Consider the following 19871-nt stretch of genomic DNA (forward strand, 5'->3'; position numbering starts at 1 on the left):
GCTGATAATTATTGGTAACTTCTATCGTCAAGAACAAAATCCCGCCTGGAGTCATGCGACGGCATTATGTCATCACCTGTCTGGCTTTTATGGTCCTTTTGACGGTAAGACGAATTACGTGTATTTGCCGAATTTTATCTACTTGGTGTAAACAGGAAGGAAGTAACGCGTGTGTTTGTTAACCTAATCGTAATATGCATTAAATGATTTGTACTGGGGCCTTTTTCAATTAATATGCCTATTTTATGGTTGTAGCTTGGGATATATCATCTACAGCAGTGCTTCTCAGTCTATCTGATGTAGCGGACCGGCATTTTTTTCAGTGTGCCACGTACCGGTAATATTTTGTAGTATTAATTTAAACCGGAAACGATATATTTAAAGAATACAATAAAAGTTTATCTTTTATTTTCTATTTATTTTGTAAACCACATAATATCAAAACATATAAAAATAAATAACTAGCAGTTTATTAACACACAATATACATTATAGTGTGAAAGGTGAGCCTATTCTTGTCAGCTTATCAAATCGTGGTTCAGTTAGGGACAGTGCCAATTGCAATAGAAAATGAATATCCATATTATTCCTTTATTTTGTCTCAATAACACTCATGGTTGAGAAGTCAGTTTCGCAGAGATATGATGAAGGAAATGAGATAAAATTTCACTAAGTTCGGGATATTCTACTTTTACTTATATCCAAAATGAACCAAGTGATTTTATAGTTTCGAAAATCCTTTTCAATGTCCCGTCAGCACCCAGCTTCAAGAATTTATCACAGCCTAGAATTTCCTTGAAATTCCTTAGATTCTACCAATTCCTCAAATGATTCCTTAGCTGATGTCCTGGACACTCAGAGGCGCGTACCATACCTAGTTGTACCTTGCGGGAAGGGGAGCTACACTCGTAGTGTCCCGTCTTTCTATTTCGCACTGTCTAGTTTGCTCTTTAGTTGGTGTGTGTATGAGTCAGCATGGTCTTGGATCACGTGTTGGACTAGTAATCGACGGCAATTTCTCATTCATTTCTCGTATACAGGCCGATATATGGAGAGTAGTGTGGCCCTAAAAACGCACGCTTTATCACTTTGTTCAAAGTGACGAAAATTTCCATTGAAGCTTTCAAGCCGTGACCGAGACGAACTCGGACTTCCCCGTGAGAGGTCGAGACGCTAGCCACTACAAATAACAAGCCGTGTGAGGTCTTTGCGTGAAGAAATATATTTTTGTCTCAAATATATGTGACATATTGTTATCGCCACCAGTCCTGCGGCTTGTTGCGACAATACACCTATAAATCAATTAACAAACGTACCTTAATGTTACGTTTTCTTCTGAAAACAGTATAGAATTTTTCATAACATTAAGTATTAACTTGGTAAAATTTAAAGATATGCTTACCTATCATATATAGAATTATATATTCACCTTTTTTAGTAATTATAGTTATCATCATTATAATGAAAAAATACTACGATATTCTTATGCAGTTTCATGGCATAATTTATCTTAGAAGAACAATTAAGAGTAGTAACTTGAATGTGGGAAATATACACTTTTTATATAGGTATCATACAGTATAAGTAGTAGTAATGGTATAAGATAGAAATATTCAAAACAGAAACCCGTAGAGATAGATATGGTCCTAAACTATATATTTAACTTGAAATCAAATACATTTGCAATGAACCACTATAATACACAATGAACGGTAAGTATACTAAAGTACAGTATGATAAAGGGATACAGCCTAACATTGAAATTAGTTGTATAGGTGTTTGTGGGAGGGGAAGAAAAATCGGTGTGAAAATGAAAAGATCGTTGTGTATGAAAGGAGGCTATTACTACTAAAAGTCTCTCTCTCTCTGTCTCTCTCTCTCTCTCTCTCTCTTTCTCTCTCTCTCTCTCTCTCTCTCTCTCTCTCTCTCTCTCTCTCTCTCTCTCTCTCTCTCTCTCTCTCTCTCTCTCTCTCTCTCTCTCTCTCTTGGATATTTATCAGAGTTTATATTGTGACTCAGGAGGCATGGGTGACTGGGAGTTGCAAGATGATTGAAGGAAATATTCAATCCCTTAGATGTCCAGCGTGCACACGCACTCACGCACGCATTTTAGCTATTGGACGTCAGGTCACGACCTCTCCAGAAAACTCTCGCGGGACCTCCTATTGTGTCGGACATCATCGCGGTCATTCGGCCGAGAGCTAAAGGACACCTGCAGCCGCCATTGCCAACTGCAAGTCGTCATATGACCGATATAATTTTTATGTGTTCCATGCTTATATATATTATATAATATATATATATATATATATATATATATATATATATATACATATATAAAACCAATGCATGAATACTGAGTTTCCATACTCAGTTCATGTAATGTACATTGTTGAAGTATATTGAATATTAGATAGTTTTATAATAAATTGTACATAACATTTTTATTTGGCAATAGTCACCATTGAATTTACTCATATATATAAAATAGCACCACTGGCAACCACCAGTGTTTTCCTCGTGTAATGAGTTGAGATGTTGATCAGTCTAGACGCAGATATTAAAGAAAACAAGCCACAACTTCGTTTGTGTCAACGCCGCCAAACCCAATGTAGACTACAAATATACAGGAGGCTTAACCGTAGGGACAGTCAGAAAGATTTTTAGTGGTTGGTAAACTGAAATGAGAAGATGCAGTAGTAGAGAAGGTTAGAAATTAAATTAATTTCATTAGAGGAGAAAGCATATGTAGATGTTTGTGCGTATAGTCGCGTTTCTTGTTTGCGACGTGTTTGTGTGTGTTTGTGCCACACTGCCTCTATGCGGTCATACATACAATGGAACACATACATTATGATATAATGTATGAGACATAGCTTGTCCACTGCCGACGAAACAAACCTGAAGTTGCGGAGAAAGAGAAATCTTATATAACATTTCTCTGTTCATTTCTTATTTCGTACTGCTTTGCTTTATCCTCTCTGTAGACTTTTGAAAGACCAAACACACTTTTCTTGTTTTCTTTCGTCAGATCCTCCTCTAAAGTTTCACAAATTCTCCACGCATCCTCTTTTGTTCCTCTTTCATATTCTGCCGTGTTACGTCCCTGCCCATGTTCCTCTCATTTACAGACTTCTATTCTTCAGTCACTCTTAATTTCTTTGCTTTCTCCCTCACTGCCTCTTTTACTGTGTCATTCCACCATAGTGTACATTTCTTCTTAGTTCCTCCAGCGTATGTACTATCGTCAGAATCTATAACTGGTACAACTGTGAAGAAAGATTATTTAAAGAGGTGTGGAAGGCAGAGGTTGAAGGAGTGAACATGAGGGGGCGACCAATGATGAGATGGTTGGATACAGTAAAGGGGGCATTGGAAAAGAGGGGAATGTCTGTTGAGGAAGGAAGGGAGAAAACAAGATAGGGATGAATGTTTTTGTATTGATGCTGTGATGCATGGTGGGGGCTGAGGGAGTATGTGTGAATGATATTTTGATGCAGCCCGAAGGTTCTCCCATTTTTTTTTCTCTCTCTCTCTCTCTCTCTTCATGAGAGGACGGAGAAATGGGGGGGGGGGCGGTCGCCGAATAAATGAAGCGCCCTTGCTGTGGGTGTGCTGTGTTTTGCTGCATTGCTTCTGACTTAGGACGGCGGACGAGATGCACGGATGACCCGTCCTCCAGGAGGAGTCAAGATAAAATTTGAGGGTGAATGGGAGTGGAGTATGTAGGGGATGGAATGGGTGGGAGTGGGTTTTATGCCTTTGTTTTTTTGGCTACCTCCCTTGTAAGATGGAAAAATCCTTTGGTATATGTATGTACAAATGTTTCGCGTTCCCAGACCCGGCTTGGACAGGTAATGTCCTTCTTGCCATGAAAAGTGGCCTAAACGAGGTAATAGCTTAAACGAGGTCATTGACACCCGCGGTGGTTGGATGGACTCATTATTGAGATCATTCGTTTGTAATGCAGAACTACAATCCCACTTGTTAAATGTGTGAAGATGCATATTCCCTCACAGTCAATAGTTATGATATAAAAATAAATCAATCAAATCAGCCATCCCAAGTCCACTGCTGAACAAAGGCCTCCTTCATAGCATTCCATGATTCACACGACCGCGCCAACACCTGCCACGTCATTCGTGCAAACTTCCCAATCTCGTCTCTCCACCTTCTGTCTGGTCTTCCTCTTCCACGCTTCTCATCTTGCGGCGTCCACTCAGTAACACGCTTGCGTATATAGATATATATATATATATATATATATATATATATATATATATATATATGTATGTATACACACCACACACACACACACATCGAAGCAACACCGCTCGTCGTCGCGCGACCAAGAAGAAGAGGATTTACGACGAAAAAGGAAAACCTGGTTTGTACTGTAGGGGTGGGGAGTGAACGTGAGTGCCCGAAATGGTATCTATGCAGTGCTAGTTAATTGTGTTAACTCGAAATTAGCAAAAATGAATGAAAACGACTCGAAAGCCAGTTGCGAATCAGAGCCATCTGGAGGCAATCCACTGAACCGCGATGTAAACAATAAACAAAGCACCACGTGTTACGACAATGATTTCTTAGGGTTTGGTAAGTACGAAAGAAAGAACTTAAGTAGATTATTAGAGATAGAGAGAGAGATGAGCAAAAATAGGACTCGGTGGGAAAATGAAATCATGGACTTAAGAAAAGAGGTCATTGGTTTAATTGATTGTTTATCTAAGACTAACCATGAAATTTCTGACCTGAAAAAAGCTAACTTGGATCTTACAAACGAAATTAAAGAAATGAAAAGAGACATAAATGAACTGAAGAATGATAATGAAAAGAAGAAAACTAATGATAATAATAGCGAAAATCTAAAGCAGGAAGTGAACAACAAATTCCAAGAATTGACACAAAAGATCGAAGAAAACTTAGGTGGGGACAGTATCCAGGAAATTAAGAAGTGGAAAGAAAATATTGAAAATAAAGAAATTGCTTTCAAAGAAATAGTCAAGCAGCAAATGCAAGATAATGCAAAAGACACAATCATTCAAGTGATTAACGAAAAAGCAAATTGGGTCAGGGACACAGTAGATAGGAAGAAATGTATTGTGGTTTATGGGCTTAAAGAAAAACAAGGATTGGCGAGGTACATGAGAGAAAAAGAAGAAAAAGAGACAGCAGTAGAAATCCTTAATGAAATTCAGGGGGGAGATAGTGATTCAGGCACAGACTTAGAAGAGACTTACAGAATTGGTCGCTATACTAAGGATAGGAATCGACCTCTAAAGATAAAACTAAGGTCACAAGTGGTAGTAGAAGACATATTTGAAAAAGTAGGTAACTTGGCAAAGAGTGAAAAATACAATAAGATATGGATAAAAAGAGAAATGAGTACTGAGGAATTAGAAAAAGAAAGGGCGCTAAGAGAAGAAGCAAAGGAAAAAAACTTGAAAAGATCAGAGACAGAATGCAAAGAATTCCAGTGGAGAGTAATAGACTTGAGATTAAGACAATGGCGCTTCAAAACGAACAAAACAAGGGAAGAAGAAACCAGGGAGAAGGAAGAAAATTAAAAGTGGCCTATACCAACATTGACGGACTAATTTCGGGACTGAACGAACTCAATGATTATCTGTTAGAAGCAAAACCAGACATAATGGGAATTGTAGAGACTAAACTAAGAGGTGAAATACCATCCACTGTTATCGGACAAGGTTTATACAACTACTGGATAAAAAACAGGGACAAGAAACAGCGAGGGGGAATCATGTTCTTGGCCAAGAAAGACCTAAAGGTGACAAAAATTGCAGAGGGCAAAGGTAATGCTGAATTGATCATGATAAAAGTCGAAGGCAAGAATATGAAAAGTAGAAAGTTTGTGGTGACTTATGTGCCTCCAAAAACAAGCGCTTGGAAAGAAATTGAACATAAAAAAATGCTAGATGACACAAGAAAATCACTCAATGAGATACTAATGGGTAAGGGTAATCTGGTAGTTATGGGGGACTTCAATTGCAAAGAAATTTGTTGGGACAGCATGACAGTGCAAGGAGGAGATGACTCGTGGGGCAATGTACTGCTAGATATGACCATGGAGTACACAATGACCCAATGGGTCCATGAAAACACAAGGTACAGAAATAATGAAGAGCCATCGTAACTAGATCTAATATTTACAACAGAGCCTGAAATAGTGCATAAAGTCCAGTATGAGACACCAATTGGAAAGAGTGACCATGTACTCATCGAAACTATACTAAAGGAAGAAATAGACATAGAGAGGAACGAAAAGCATAGGAAAGGAAGACTGAGGTACAACAAAACAGACTTTACAAAACTAAAGACATTCTTCCGGAGTGCAAACTGGGAAATATTTTACAGGGAAGAAACAGCAGTGGAAGAGAAATGGAATATATTGATGGAAAACTACAATGAAGGGGTAAACAGGCATGTACCAAGACAAAAGCGAGAGAGAGAGTACATTAAATGTTGGTTCAACAAAAGATGCAGTGAGGCAAAAGACAGAAGGGACAAAGCTTGGAAAAAGTGGAGAAAAGACAAAAAACAAAGCAAATGGCAAATTTATGTTAACTATAGAAATGAGTATGTTAATGTGAGAAGAGAGGAGAAAAGGAACCATGAGAAGGATATTATAGACAAATGCAAAGAGCAACCCAAACTATTCTATCGGTATGTGAATGGTAAACTTAAAAACAAACAGGAATTGGTGAAACTATGCCAAGGAAACATAGAATACACAGAAGATTTAGAGATGGCCGAAGTCATGAACAATCACTTTAAATCTGTTTTCACCAGAGAGAAAATACCGAATTGTGACATAGACAAAAACAAGAAATCTCCCCTCATGAATGAGTTTACAGCATCACTAAAGGAAATATCAGAACATTTATCAAGGCTGGATGTCAGAAAATCACATGGCCCGGACGGTATTGCAAATTGGATTCTAAAGGAGTGCAAAGAAGAACTAACAGACAAAATACACATCTTAATAAACAGCTCACTCAAAGAAGGAAAGATACCCGAGGACTGGAAAAACGCTAACATTGTACCAATACACAAAGGAGGAAACAAAGAAGAACCCACCAACTATAGGCCAGTATCTCTAACAAGCACCATTGCCAAAATTTGTGAGAAAATAATCAAGAATAGATGGGTAAAGCATCTGGAAGACAATGACATATTAAACCCAAGACAATTCGGATTCAGACAAGGAAGATCATGCTCCACAAACTTAATATGCTTTTACTCAAGACTAATAGACATAGTGCAAGAAAGAAATGGATGGGCTGATTGTGCATTCCTAGACTTGCAAAAAGCCTTTGACAAAGTACCACACAGAAAACTACTAAAAAAACTGGAACACATAGGAGGAATACAGGGAAACCTACTAAAATGGATAGAGGACTTTCTGACTGGTAGAAAGATGAGAGTAGTGCTCAGAGAAAAATATTCAGACTGGAAAGAGGTGATCAGTGGAGTACCGCAAGGATCTGTGCTGGCACCAATAATGTTTGCTATCTATATGAATGACATGGATGAGGACGTGAACTGCTACATGAGCTTCTTTGCCGATGACGCCAAACTGCTAAGGAAAATAGAAACTGATGAGGACTGTGAAGCACTGCAAGAAGACCTAAATAGGGTATGGAACTGGAGTCAGAAATGGGAAGTGGACTTTAATACGAAGAAGTGTAGCATAATGGAGTTTGGAAAAAGCAAAAACAGAATATCAGGAAAATATACAATTGGAACCAAAGAAGTAAAGAAAGTAGGATCCGAAAAAGATTTGGGAGTAATTATCACGAACGACTTGTCCTATGATATACAGATTAACAAAATTGTCGGGGAGACTTACAACTTGCTAAGATCAATAAAAGTGGCGTTTACATACTTGGACGAAGACATGATGAAAAAAATATTGGTTACATTGATAAGGCCTAGATTAGAGTATGCAGCGACATTGTGGTCCCCCAGTACCAAAAAGAATATAAAGAAAATAGAAAGAATCCAAAGAGCAGCTACAAAAATGGCACCTGCACTTGCAAACCTATCATACGAAGAGAGATTGGCTAAACTGGAGTTGCCGACACTGGAGCAAAGAAGAGAGAGAGGTGACCTATTGACCATCTACAGAATCATGAAAGGCACAGAGGTACTCGATAGTGAGAACTTACTTAACTGGGACAAAAGAAACACAAGAGGACATGGAAAGAAAATAAAAAAACATAGCTATAGAAGAGAACTGAAGAAAAACAGTTTTCCTCATAGAGTTTTGGACACTTGGAACAAACTGGACAATGAAATAGTATGCGCAAAAACCATTCATGAGTTTAAAAACAAACTAGACACTGCAAGATACAAAGGCGGGACAACACGAGCATAGCTCCCCTTCCCGCAAAATACAACTAGGTAAATACAACTAGGTAAATACACATACACACATATATATATTATATATATATATATATATGTGTGTGTGTGTGTGTGTGTTGTGCAATCTCATAAAATAGAAAAATAAGTACTATATATACATTATGTACTGATAGGCAAGGCAATTCTTCAGTATCTTGGAATATTCATTCTATTTAGGATAAGAATATTTCCGATGAATTGTGTGACTATGTTTTATTTCACATGTTTGTGTTCATATTTGGTCTTCAGTGTGAGAGATTAACCTACCGGATAACTCAGGTAGTGACGAATTGTATATATTTACACACACACACACACACACACACACACACACACACACACACACACACACACACACACACACACACACACACACACACACACACACACACAGTTGGTAGAGCGCTGGACTGGGAAGTACGATAGTGCTCGCAGTACCCAGTTCGAATCCTGCCCAGGGCCGAAATTATTTCGGTATCGCTGTGCCTCGTGTCGTTACTCTGACTCTCGTGGGCGGAGAGTTGGGGGGGGGGTGAAAGGTCATATCATTACCCATAGATCGGTCATACGAGCTCTGAGCTCTCTTCCGGGAGGGAAATAGCTGTCGATCACGAGTCCAACACGTGATCCAAAGACCAAGGTGAATACACACACACACACAAATATATATATATATATATATATATATATATATATATATATATATATATATTCTAAAAAACGCTGTGGAAGTCGGGGTCAGGTGGTATTCTTCTTCTTCTTCTTCTTCTTCTTCTTCTTCTTCTTCGCGTTCCTCTTCTTCTTCTTCTTCTTCTTCTTCTTCTTCTTCTTCGCGTTCTACTTCTTCTTCTTCTTCTTCTTCTTCCTCGCGTTCTTCTTCGCGTTCTTCTTCGCGTTCTTCTTCGCGTTCTTCTTCGCATTCTACTTCGTGTTCTTCTTCGCGTTCTTCCTCGCGTTCTTCTTCGTGCTGGGGATCCCGTGTCGGGGTTCTGCCCCGAGGCCGAAGGGGAAAACGAGGGATGAGAGCGCGGAAAGCTGCGGCCGTAGGCCGCTGTTTGCGCAGCCAAGCCCCCGGCGAAGCCCGCGGCTTGTATATATATATATATATATATATATATATATATATATATATATATATATATATATATATATATATATAACAAATCACTAAGCACACGTGACAACAATACTTGTAGAAACCACTTGGAAAATAAAAGAAATGAATACCGAACGTTTTCGTCTATTCAAGACGAAAACGTTCGGTATTAATTTCTTTTATTTTCCAAATGGTTTCTGCAAATATATATATAGAAAGAGAGTGAGAGGGAGGAAACATTAAACTATCAAAGTCAACAGCAAGTCCTCTACACCTCCTTCAGCTTGGTTCTCTACGCTTACTTCATTTAGGTCCTCTACACTTCAAGAGAGCGAGATTGTCCGAAAGGACAGAAGAGCTGGTAAGCTACAGTCCATAACAACAACTATACACTTCCATTTACATCCTCTCTCCCTCCTTCATGTAGATCTGGTCAGATGAGTTTTTAGCTTTTGTTTTATTTACGTCTACTTCTTATCAAATAGTGATGTTTATCTAGTTTTATTTGTATTTCGTTTATCCCATTATTAGTGTATTTTATATTTATGTATAATTCTATTTTCCAGGTTCTTTCGCGGTCGCTGCTCGACTGGAGTGGCTCTTTCCACGGCTTGGCGACCGACAAGGAAGGGGACGATGTCTCCTGCCGCGCCAGAGGACCCCTGGAGGCGGAAGACCCAAGCCTTCTCCGCTTCCTCAAAGAACACCATCTCGACCCACCATCTCCCCTTCCGTACAACCTCAGTTCGGATGAGAAGTACCTGAAGGAAGCCCACCACTATACCTACCCCTTCATCCACATGAGCTTGAAAAAAATCTTTGAAGGTCAACTGAAGGGGTTCTTCGTCGAGGCGGGAGCGATGGATGGAGAGTTCCTCTCGAACACCTTGTACCTGGAGAAGGACCTGGGCTGGGACGGGCTCCTCGTCGAGCCCGACTCCACGAACTACCGCCACCTTCTTTACAAGCACCGCAAGGCGTGGTCCTCCAACACCTGCCTGAGCGGGTCTCCCTTCGCTCGAGAAACCACGTTCCAGTCCTACCAGAGGGTAGGGGAGCAAATGTCCGTGTGGTTATACAGGGCAAACACTCACGAAATCGACCAAAGTGCCATGGTGGGCAGCACGATGCATGCGTTGTCCTCCAAGTCATACTCCAAGGTCCAATGCTTCCCACTGGCTTCGTACCTCTCCTTGCTGAACGTCTCCACCGTCGACTTCTTCTCCTTGGACGTCCAGGGCGCCGAGGTGGGCATCCTCGAGGCCTTCCCCTGGGACACCGTCACCCTCCGGGTCTTGGTCGTGGAACACTACGCCACTGGGAAGCCTCAAGGTGCCCTGGACTACCCCTTCATCGACTTCTTGACTAAAAAAGGGTTCCGTCTTCTTGGGGCAGTCGGAGAACCCGACTACTTCTTTGTCCTGAAGACGGATTCGGCTTGGGAGAGGTTGGGGAATGTTCTTTATGGCGGCAGAAGATAGAATAGTATTCGTACTTTGTCGCCGACCATACACCATCGTTTCTATGCTTGGGGACAATAACGCCTGTTCTAGGAGAGGGTGGTGATACATAAAATACTCCAACTCACGAACTATGTCTTAGAAAAAAAATATGGTGGAATCAACTGGGATAGTTTACAAAAACACTTCTAAAGGGAGTGGGCGATTTTGATTTTTTTTTTTATCTGTTCCACTCTGACCTTTATTAATTTGGTTTCTCTCGTTATATTTTCCTATTTACTACCTCTCGTGGCGTTCATTTTGCCTTAGCTTGATAATTATCTGCCTTTGTATGTTAAGCTAAGGTTAATGAAGAAGTTTGTCAAAGGTATGGATACAATTGGCGAGGGATTCAAATATTTTGAGAAATGTATTTCCCACAGTAAGTGACGCCAAAATCAAAGAAGCTACTTTTGTAGGACTACAGATTAGGGAACTGATGTAAGATCAAAAGTTCGATGAATTGCTTACTGATGTTGAAAAAGCTGCATAGCTATAATTCAAGAAAGTTTGCATAGACTTCATACAAAAACCTGGGATGTGAGGATATGAATCCATTTCTTGGACTCTCAATTGATGCAGCCCATTGACGAGCACGGCGAGTAGGTTCACCAGGATATTTTGAATATGAAAACTCGTTACTAAGGAAAATGGAGCCATATACTGTTGAACGTTAAGAAGAGGCATTCCAGAGGCCAAATATTGCCGGAAAGCTAATATCGCTACATTGAAAAGGTCAGTACATTAGTAACCTAATATCACCCTGATATAATAGTTAAAGACATACATTTGTTACAAGATTGAATTATAACATCATAATAAAACATGCCTGATAGACAAATTCTGAAAACGTATTTGAATTTCACATAATAATCACCTTTTAATTCCCATACTTTAGTTTTTTGGTATAAAAAAGAACCTTTTGTTGACCAGTGTTGTTGTTATTATTATTATTATTATTATTATTATTATTATTATTATTATTATTATTATTATTATTATTATTATTATTATTATTATTATTATTATTATTATTATTATTATTATTATTATCATTATTATTATCATCATCATTATTATTATTATTATTATTATTATTATTATTATTATTATTATTATTATTATTATTATTATTATCATTATTATTATCATCATCATTATTATTATCATTATTATTATTATTATCATTATATTATTATTATCATTATATTATTATTATTATTATTATCATTATTATTAAATTCTTTTCAACGGGTCCCTTTCTCGATTCCGATATTTTGGATACTACTACTGCACATCATCCGTAATGATTCTAACTGAATGGCAAAGAAGGCTGTGTCAGGTTGTGTTAGCGTTTTACTCGATTGAATGTCAAAAAATATATCCTAAGTTGAGCAGGGAAAGTTGAGCATTGGGAAAGAATTCTATCTTTAACCAGCTGAGCGCGCGTTCAGATATATGTACAGTACGTGTACATTTTCTTTGTTACTGTTCATAGGACAGGGTCAGCCGCACTGTAGCTGTTATTTTTATTTCCCCTTTAGAAAATACTAAATGTTTAAATACCTATCATCCTGTGTATTTTGTTTATTTCTTAATCTATTTATCTATTGTGAATATTCTAAATTTGTCATATTTCCCTTGGTACTTCCTACATGAGCATCAAAATACACACACATGCACGTCCTCAAGGAAAATCTTACAAAATAGTGCACTATTCGCCTGGGGCAACTGGAGGTAGGTCGGTGTACTGTTTGATTTCCTCTGCAGAATGAAAGACCATCATCGGCTCACAGCCTTGTAAATGTCTACACTTTAGTCTTCGTATTTGCATTCCACCGCTGATAATTATTGGTAACTTCTATCGTCAAGAACAAAATCCCGCCTGGAGTCATGCGACGACATTATGTCATCACCTGTCTGGCTTTTATGGTCCTTTTGACGGTAAGACGAATTACGTGTATTTGCCGAATTTTATCTACTTGGTGTAAACAGGAAGGAAGTAACGCGTGTGTTTGTTAACCTAATCGTAATATGCATTAAATGATTTGTACTGGGGCCTTTTTCAATTAATATGCCTATTTTATGGTTGTAGCTTGGGATATATCATCTACAGCAGTGCTTCTCAGTCTATCTGATGTAGCGGACCGGCATTTTTTCAGTGTGCCACGTACCGGTAATATTTTGTAGTATTAATTTAAACCGGAAACGATATATTTAAAGAATACAATAAAAGTTTATCTTTTATTTTCTATTTATTTTGTAAACCACATAATATCAAAACATATAAAAATAAATAACTAGCAGTTTATTAACACACAATATACATTATAGTGTGAAAGGTGAGCCTATTCTTGTCAGCTTATCAAATCGTGGTTCAGTTAGGGACAGTGCCAATTGCAATAGAAAATGAATATCCATATTATTCCTTTATTTTGTCTTAATAACACTCATGGTTGAGAAGTCAGTTTCGCAGAGATATGATGAAGGAAATGAGATAAAATTTCACTAAGTTCGGGATATTCTACTTTTACTTATATCCAAAATGAACCAAGTGATTTTATAGTTTCGAAAATCCTTTTCAATGTCCCGTCAGCACCCAGCTTCAAGAATTTATCACAGCCTAGAATTTCCTTGAAATTCCTTAGATTCTACCAATTCCTCAAATGATTCCTTAGCTGATGTCCTGGACACTCAGAGGCGCGTACCATACCTAGTTGTACCTTGCGGGAAGGGGAGCTACACTCGTAGTGTCCCGTCTTTCTATTTCGCACTGTCTAGTTTGCTCTTTAGTTGGTGTGTGTATGAGTCAGCATGGTCTTGGATCACGTGTTGGACTAGTAATCGACGGTAATTTCTCATTCATTTCTCGTATACAGGCCGATATATGGCGAGTATTGTGGCCCTAAAAACACACGCTTTATCACTTTGTTCAAAGTGACGAAAATTTCCATTGAAGCTTTCAAGCCGTGACCGAGACGAACTCGGACTTCCCCGTGAGAGGTCGAGACGCTAGCCACTACAAATAACAAGCCGTGTGAGGTCTTTGCGTGAAGAAATATATTTTTGTCTCAAATATATGTGACATATTGTTATCGCCACCAGCCCTGCGGCTTGTTGCGACAATACACCTATAAATCAATTAACAAACGTACCTTAATGTTACGTTTTCTTCTGAAAACAGTATAGAATTTTTCATAACATTAAGTATTAACTTGGTAAAATTTAAAGATATGCTTACCTATCATATATAGAATTATATATTCACCTTTTTTAGTTATCATCATTATAATGAAAAAATACTACGATATTCTTATGCAGTTTCATGGCATAATTTATCTTAGAAGAACAATTAAGAGTAGTAACTTGAATGTGGGAAATATACACTTTTTATATAGGTATCATACAGTATAAGTAGTAGTAATGGTATAAGATAGAAATATTCAAAACAGAAACCCGTAGAGATAGATATGGTTCTAAACTATATATTTAACTTGAAATCAAATACATTTGCAATGAACCACTATAATACACAATGAACGGTAAGTATACTAAAGTACAGTATGATAAAGGGATACAGCCTAACATTGAAATTAGTTGTATAGGTGTTTGTGGGAGGGGAAGAAAAATCGGTGTGATAATTAAAAAATCGTTGTGTATGTAAGGAGGCTATTACTACTAAGAGTCTCTCTCTCTCTCTCTCTCTCTCTCTCTCTCTCTCTCTCTCTCTCTCTCTCTCTCTCTCTCTTGGATATTTATCAGAGTTTATATTGTGACTCAGGAGGCATGGGTGACTGGGAGTTGCAAGATGATTGAATGGAATATTCAGTCCCTTAGATGTCCAGCGTGCACACGCACTCACACACGCATTTTAGCTACAGAACGTCAGATCACGACCTCTCCAGAAAACTCTCGCGGGACCTCCTCTTGTGTCGAACCTCATCCGCAGTCATTCGGCCGGGCGCAAAAGGACACCTGCAGCCGGCATTGCCAACTGCAAGTCGTCATATGATCGATATAAGTTTCTGTGTTCCATGCTTATATATATTATATAATATATATATATATATATATATATATACATATATAAAACCAATGCATGAATACTGAGTTTCCATACTCAGTTCATGTAATGTACATTGTTGAAGTACATTGAATATTAGATAGTTTTATAATAAATTGTACATAACATTTTTATTTGGCAATAGTCACCATTGAATTTACTCATATATATAAAATAGCACCACTGGCAACCACCAGTGTTTTCCTCGTGTAATGAGTTGAGATGTTGATCAGTCTAGACGCAGATATTAAAGAAAACAAGCCACAACTTCGTTTGTGTCAACACCGCCAAACCCAATGTAGACTACAAATATACAGGAGGCTTAACCGTAGGGACAGTCAGAAAGATTTTTAGTGGTTGGTAAACTGAAATGAGAAGATGCAGTAGTAGAGAAGGTTAGAAATTAAATTAATTTCATTAGAGGAGAAAGCATATGTAGATGTTTGTGCGTATAGTCGCGTTTCTTGTTTGCGACGTGTTTGTGCCACACTGCCTCTATGCGGTCATACATACAATGGAACACATACATTATGATATAATGTATGAGACATAGCTTGTCCACTGCCGACGAAACAAACCTGAAGTTGCGGAGAAAGAGAAATCTTATATAACATTTCTCTGTTCATTTCTTATTTCGTACTGCTTTGCTTTATCCTCTCTGTAGACTTTTGAAAGACCAAACACACTTTTCTTGTTTTCTTTCGTCAGATCCTCCTCTAAAGTTTCACAAATTCTCCACGCATCCTCTTTTGTTCCTCTTTCATGTTCTGCCGTGTTACGTCCCTGCCCATGTTCCTCTCATTTACAGACTTCTATTCTTCAGTCACTCTTAATTTCTTTGCTTTCTCCCTCACTGCCTCTTTTACTGTGTCATTCGACCATAGTGTACATTTCTTCTTAGTTCCTCCAGCGTATGTACTATCGTCAGAATCTATAACTGGTACAACTGTGAAGAAAGATTATTTAAAGAGGTGTGGAAGGCAGAGGGTGAAGGAGTGAACATGAGGGGGCGACCAATGATGAGATGGTTGGATACAGTAAAGTGGGCATTGGAAAAGAGGGGAATGTCTGTTGAGGAAGGAAGGGAGAAAACAAGATAGGGATGAATGTTTTTGTATTGATGATGCTGTGATGCATGGTGGGGGCTGAGGGAGTATGTGTGAATGATATTTTGATGCAGCCCGAAGGTTCTCCCATTTTTTTTTCTCTCTCTCTCTCTTCATGAGAGGACGGAGAAATGGGGGGGGGGCGGTCGCCGAATAAATGAAGCGCCCTTGCTGTGGGTGTGCTGTGTTTTGCTGCATTGCTTCTGACTTAGGACGGCGGACGAGATGCACGGATGACCCGTCCTCCAGGAGGAGTCAAGATAAAATTTGAGGGTGAATGGGAGTGGAGTATGTAGGGGATGGAATGGGTGGGAGTGGGTTTTATGCCTTTGTTTTTTTGGCTACCTCCCTTGTAAGGTGGAAAAAGCCTTTGGTATATGTATGTACAAATGTTTCGCGTTCCCAGACCCGGCTTGGACAGGTAATGTCCTTCTTGCCATGAAAAGTGGCCTAAACGAGGTAATAGCTTAAACGAGGTCATTGACACCCGCGGTGGTTGGATGGACTCATTATTGAGATCATTCGTTTGTAATGCAGAACTACAATCCCACTTGTTAAATGTGTGAAGATGCATATTCCCTCACAGTCAATAGTTATGATATAAAAATAAATCAATCAAATCAGCCATCCCAAGTCCACTGCTGAACAAAGGCCTCCTTCATAGCATTCCATGATTCACACGACCGCGCCAACACCTGCCACGTCACTCCTGCAAACTTCCCAATCTCGTCTCTCCACCTTCTGTCTGGTCTTCCTCTTCCACGCTTCTCATCTTGCGGCGTCCACTCAGTAACACGCTTGCTTATATATATATATATATATATATATATATATATATATATATACACACACACACACACACACACACACACACACACACAGTTGGTAGAGCGCTGGACTGGGAAGTACGATAGTGCTCGCAGTACCCAGTTCGAATCCTGCCCAGGGCCGAAATTATTTCGGTATCGCTGTGCCTCGGGTCGTTACTCTGACTCTCGTGGGCGGAGAGTTGGGGGGGGGGTGAAAGGTCATATCATTACCCATAGATCGGTCATACGAGCTCTGAGCTCTCTTCCGGGAGGGAAATAGCTGTCGATCACGAGTCCAACACGTTATCCAAAGACCAAGGTGAATGCACACACACACACAAATATATATATATATATATATATATATATATATATATATATATATATATTCTAAAAAACGCTGTGGAAGTCGGGGTCAGGTGGTATTCTTCTTCTTCTTCTTCTTCTTCTTCTTCTTCTTCGCGTTCCTCTTCTTCTTCTTCTTCTTCTTCTTCTTCTTCTTCTTCGCGTTCTACTTCTTCTTCTTCTTCTTCTTCTTCCTCGCGTTCTTCTTCGCGTTCTTCTTCGCGTTCTTCTTCGCATTCTACTTCGTGTTCTTCTTCGCGTTCTTCCTCGCGTTCTTCTTTGCGTTCTTCTTCGTGCTGGGGATCCCGTGTCGGGGTTCTGCCCCGAGGCCGAAGGGGAAAACGAGGGATGAGAGCGCGGAAAGCTGCGGCCGTAGGCCGCTGTTTGCGCAGCCAAGCCCCCGGCGAAGCCCGCGGCTTGTATATATATATATATATATATATATATATATATATATATATATATATATATATATATATGTATACATATATATACATATATATATATATATATATATATATATATATACATATATATAACAAATCACTAAGCACACGTGACAACAATACTTGTAGAAACCACTTGGAAAATAAAAGAAATGAATACCGAACGTTTTCGTCTATTCAAGACGAAAACGTTCGGTATTCATTTCTTTTATTTTCCAAATGGTTTCTGCAAATATATATATAGAAAGAGAGTGAGAGGGAGGAAACATTAAACTATCAAAGTCAACAGCAAGTCCTCTATACCTCCTTCAGCTTGGTTCTCTACGCTTACTTCATTTAGGTCCTCTACACTTCAAGAGAGCGAGATTGTCCGAAAGGACAGAAGAGCTGGTAAGCTACAGTCCATAACAACAACTATACACTTCCATTTACATCCTCTCTCCCTCCTTCATGTAGATCTGGTCAGATGAGTTTTTAGCTTTTGTTTTATTTAAGTCTACTTCTTATCAAATAGTGATGTTTATCTAGTTTTATTTGTATTTCGTTTATCCCATTATTAGTGTATTTTATATTTATGTATAATTCTATTTTCCAGGTTCTTTCGCGGTCGCTGCTCGACTGGAGTGGCTCTTTCCACGGCTTGGCGACCGACAAGGAAGGGGACGATGTCTCCTGCCGCGCCAGAGGACCCCTGGAGGCGGAAGACCCAAGCCTTCTCCGCTTCCTCAAAGAACACCATCTCGACCCACCATCTCCCCTTCCGTACAACCTCAGTTCGGATGAGAAGTACCTGAAGGAAGCCCACCACTATACCTACCCCTTCATCCACATGAGCTTGAAAAAAATCTTTGAAGGTCAACCGAAGGGGTTCTTCGTCGAGGCGGGAGCGATGGATGGAGAGTTCCTCTCGAACACCTTGTACCTGGAGAAGGACCTGGGCTGGGACGGGCTCCTCGTCGAGCCCGACTCCACGAACTACCGCCACCTTCTTTACAAGCACCGCAAGGCGTGGTCCTCCAACACCTGCCTGAGCGGGTCTCCCTTCGCTCGAGAAACCACGTTCCAGTCCTACCAGAGGGTAGGGGAGCAAATGTCCGTGTGGTTATACAGGGCAAACACTCACGAAGTCGACCCAAGTGCCAGGGTGGGCAGCACGATCCAGGTGTTGTCCTCCAAGTCATACTCCAAGGTCCAATGCTTCCCACTGGCTTCGTACCTCTCCTTGCTGAACGTCTCCACCGTCGACTTCTTCTCCTTGGACGTCCAGGGCGCCGAGGTGGGCATCCTCGAGGCCTTCCCCTGGGACACCGTCACCCTCCGGGTCTTGGTCGTGGAACACTACGCCACTGGGAAGCCTCAAGGTGCCCTGGACAACCCCTTCATCGACTTCTTGACTAAAAAAGGGTTCCGTCTTCTTGGGACAGTCGGAGAACCCGACTACTTCTTTGTCCTGGAGACGGATTCGGCTTGGGAGAGGTTGGGGAATGTTTTTTATAACGGCAGAAGATAGAATAGTATTCGTACTTTGTCGCCGACCATACATCATCGTTTCTATGCTTGGGGACAATAACGCCTGTTCTAGGAAAGGGTGGGGATACATGAAATACTCCAACTCACGAACTATGTCTTAAAAAGAAAAAGAAAAAAAAAAGTACACGAAACAACGCGCATTTTTTTTAAACCAATGCCAAAACAAGACTGCTTACTCCGCGTGGGTCATATATATATATATATAATATATATATATATATATATATGTATATATGTATATATATATATATATATATATATGCATATATGAAATCAAATCAAATCAGCCATCCTGAGTCCACTGCTGAACAAAGGCCTCTTTCATAGCATTCCATGATTCACATGACCGCGCCAGCCGTTGCCACGTCACTCCGCAAACTTCTCGATCTCGTCTCTCCACCTTCTGTCTGGTCTCCCTCTTCCACGCTTCCCATCTCGCAGCGTCCACTCAGTAGCACACTTGCTCCACCATCCATCAGTCGTTCGCACCAACTTACCTGTCCATTTTTTTTTCTACCGCCTCCACAATATCTTTCTAGTTTGCCTT

At 39.6% G+C, this 19871-nt stretch overlaps 2 protein-coding genes across 2 annotated transcripts; both read left to right on the top strand.

Annotated features, from left to right (window-relative positions):
* Positions 1 to 53: 53 nt before the first annotated feature.
* Positions 54 to 11007, top strand: LOC143029993 (protein Star-like). Its single transcript, XM_076193203.1, has 3 exons — positions 54 to 104; positions 8680 to 8709; positions 10093 to 11007. The coding sequence occupies exons 1-3, from the start codon at positions 54 to 56 to the stop codon at positions 11005 to 11007; spliced, it is 996 nt and encodes a 331-aa protein (XP_076049318.1).
* Positions 11008 to 12345: 1338 nt separating this feature from the next.
* On the top strand, positions 12346 to 19398 carry LOC143029994 (protein Star-like). The gene is made up of 2 exons (XM_076193204.1): positions 12346 to 12372; positions 18390 to 19398. The coding sequence occupies exons 1-2, from the start codon at positions 12346 to 12348 to the stop codon at positions 19302 to 19304; spliced, it is 942 nt and encodes a 313-aa protein (XP_076049319.1). The 3' UTR covers positions 19305 to 19398.
* Positions 19399 to 19871: the final 473 nt, after the last annotated feature.

Source organism: Oratosquilla oratoria, chromosome 11 (assembly GCF_046742065.1).
Source record: "Oratosquilla oratoria isolate Oo_2021 chromosome 11, ASM4674206v1, whole genome shotgun sequence".
NCBI lineage: Eukaryota > Metazoa > Arthropoda > Malacostraca > Stomatopoda > Squillidae > Oratosquilla > Oratosquilla oratoria.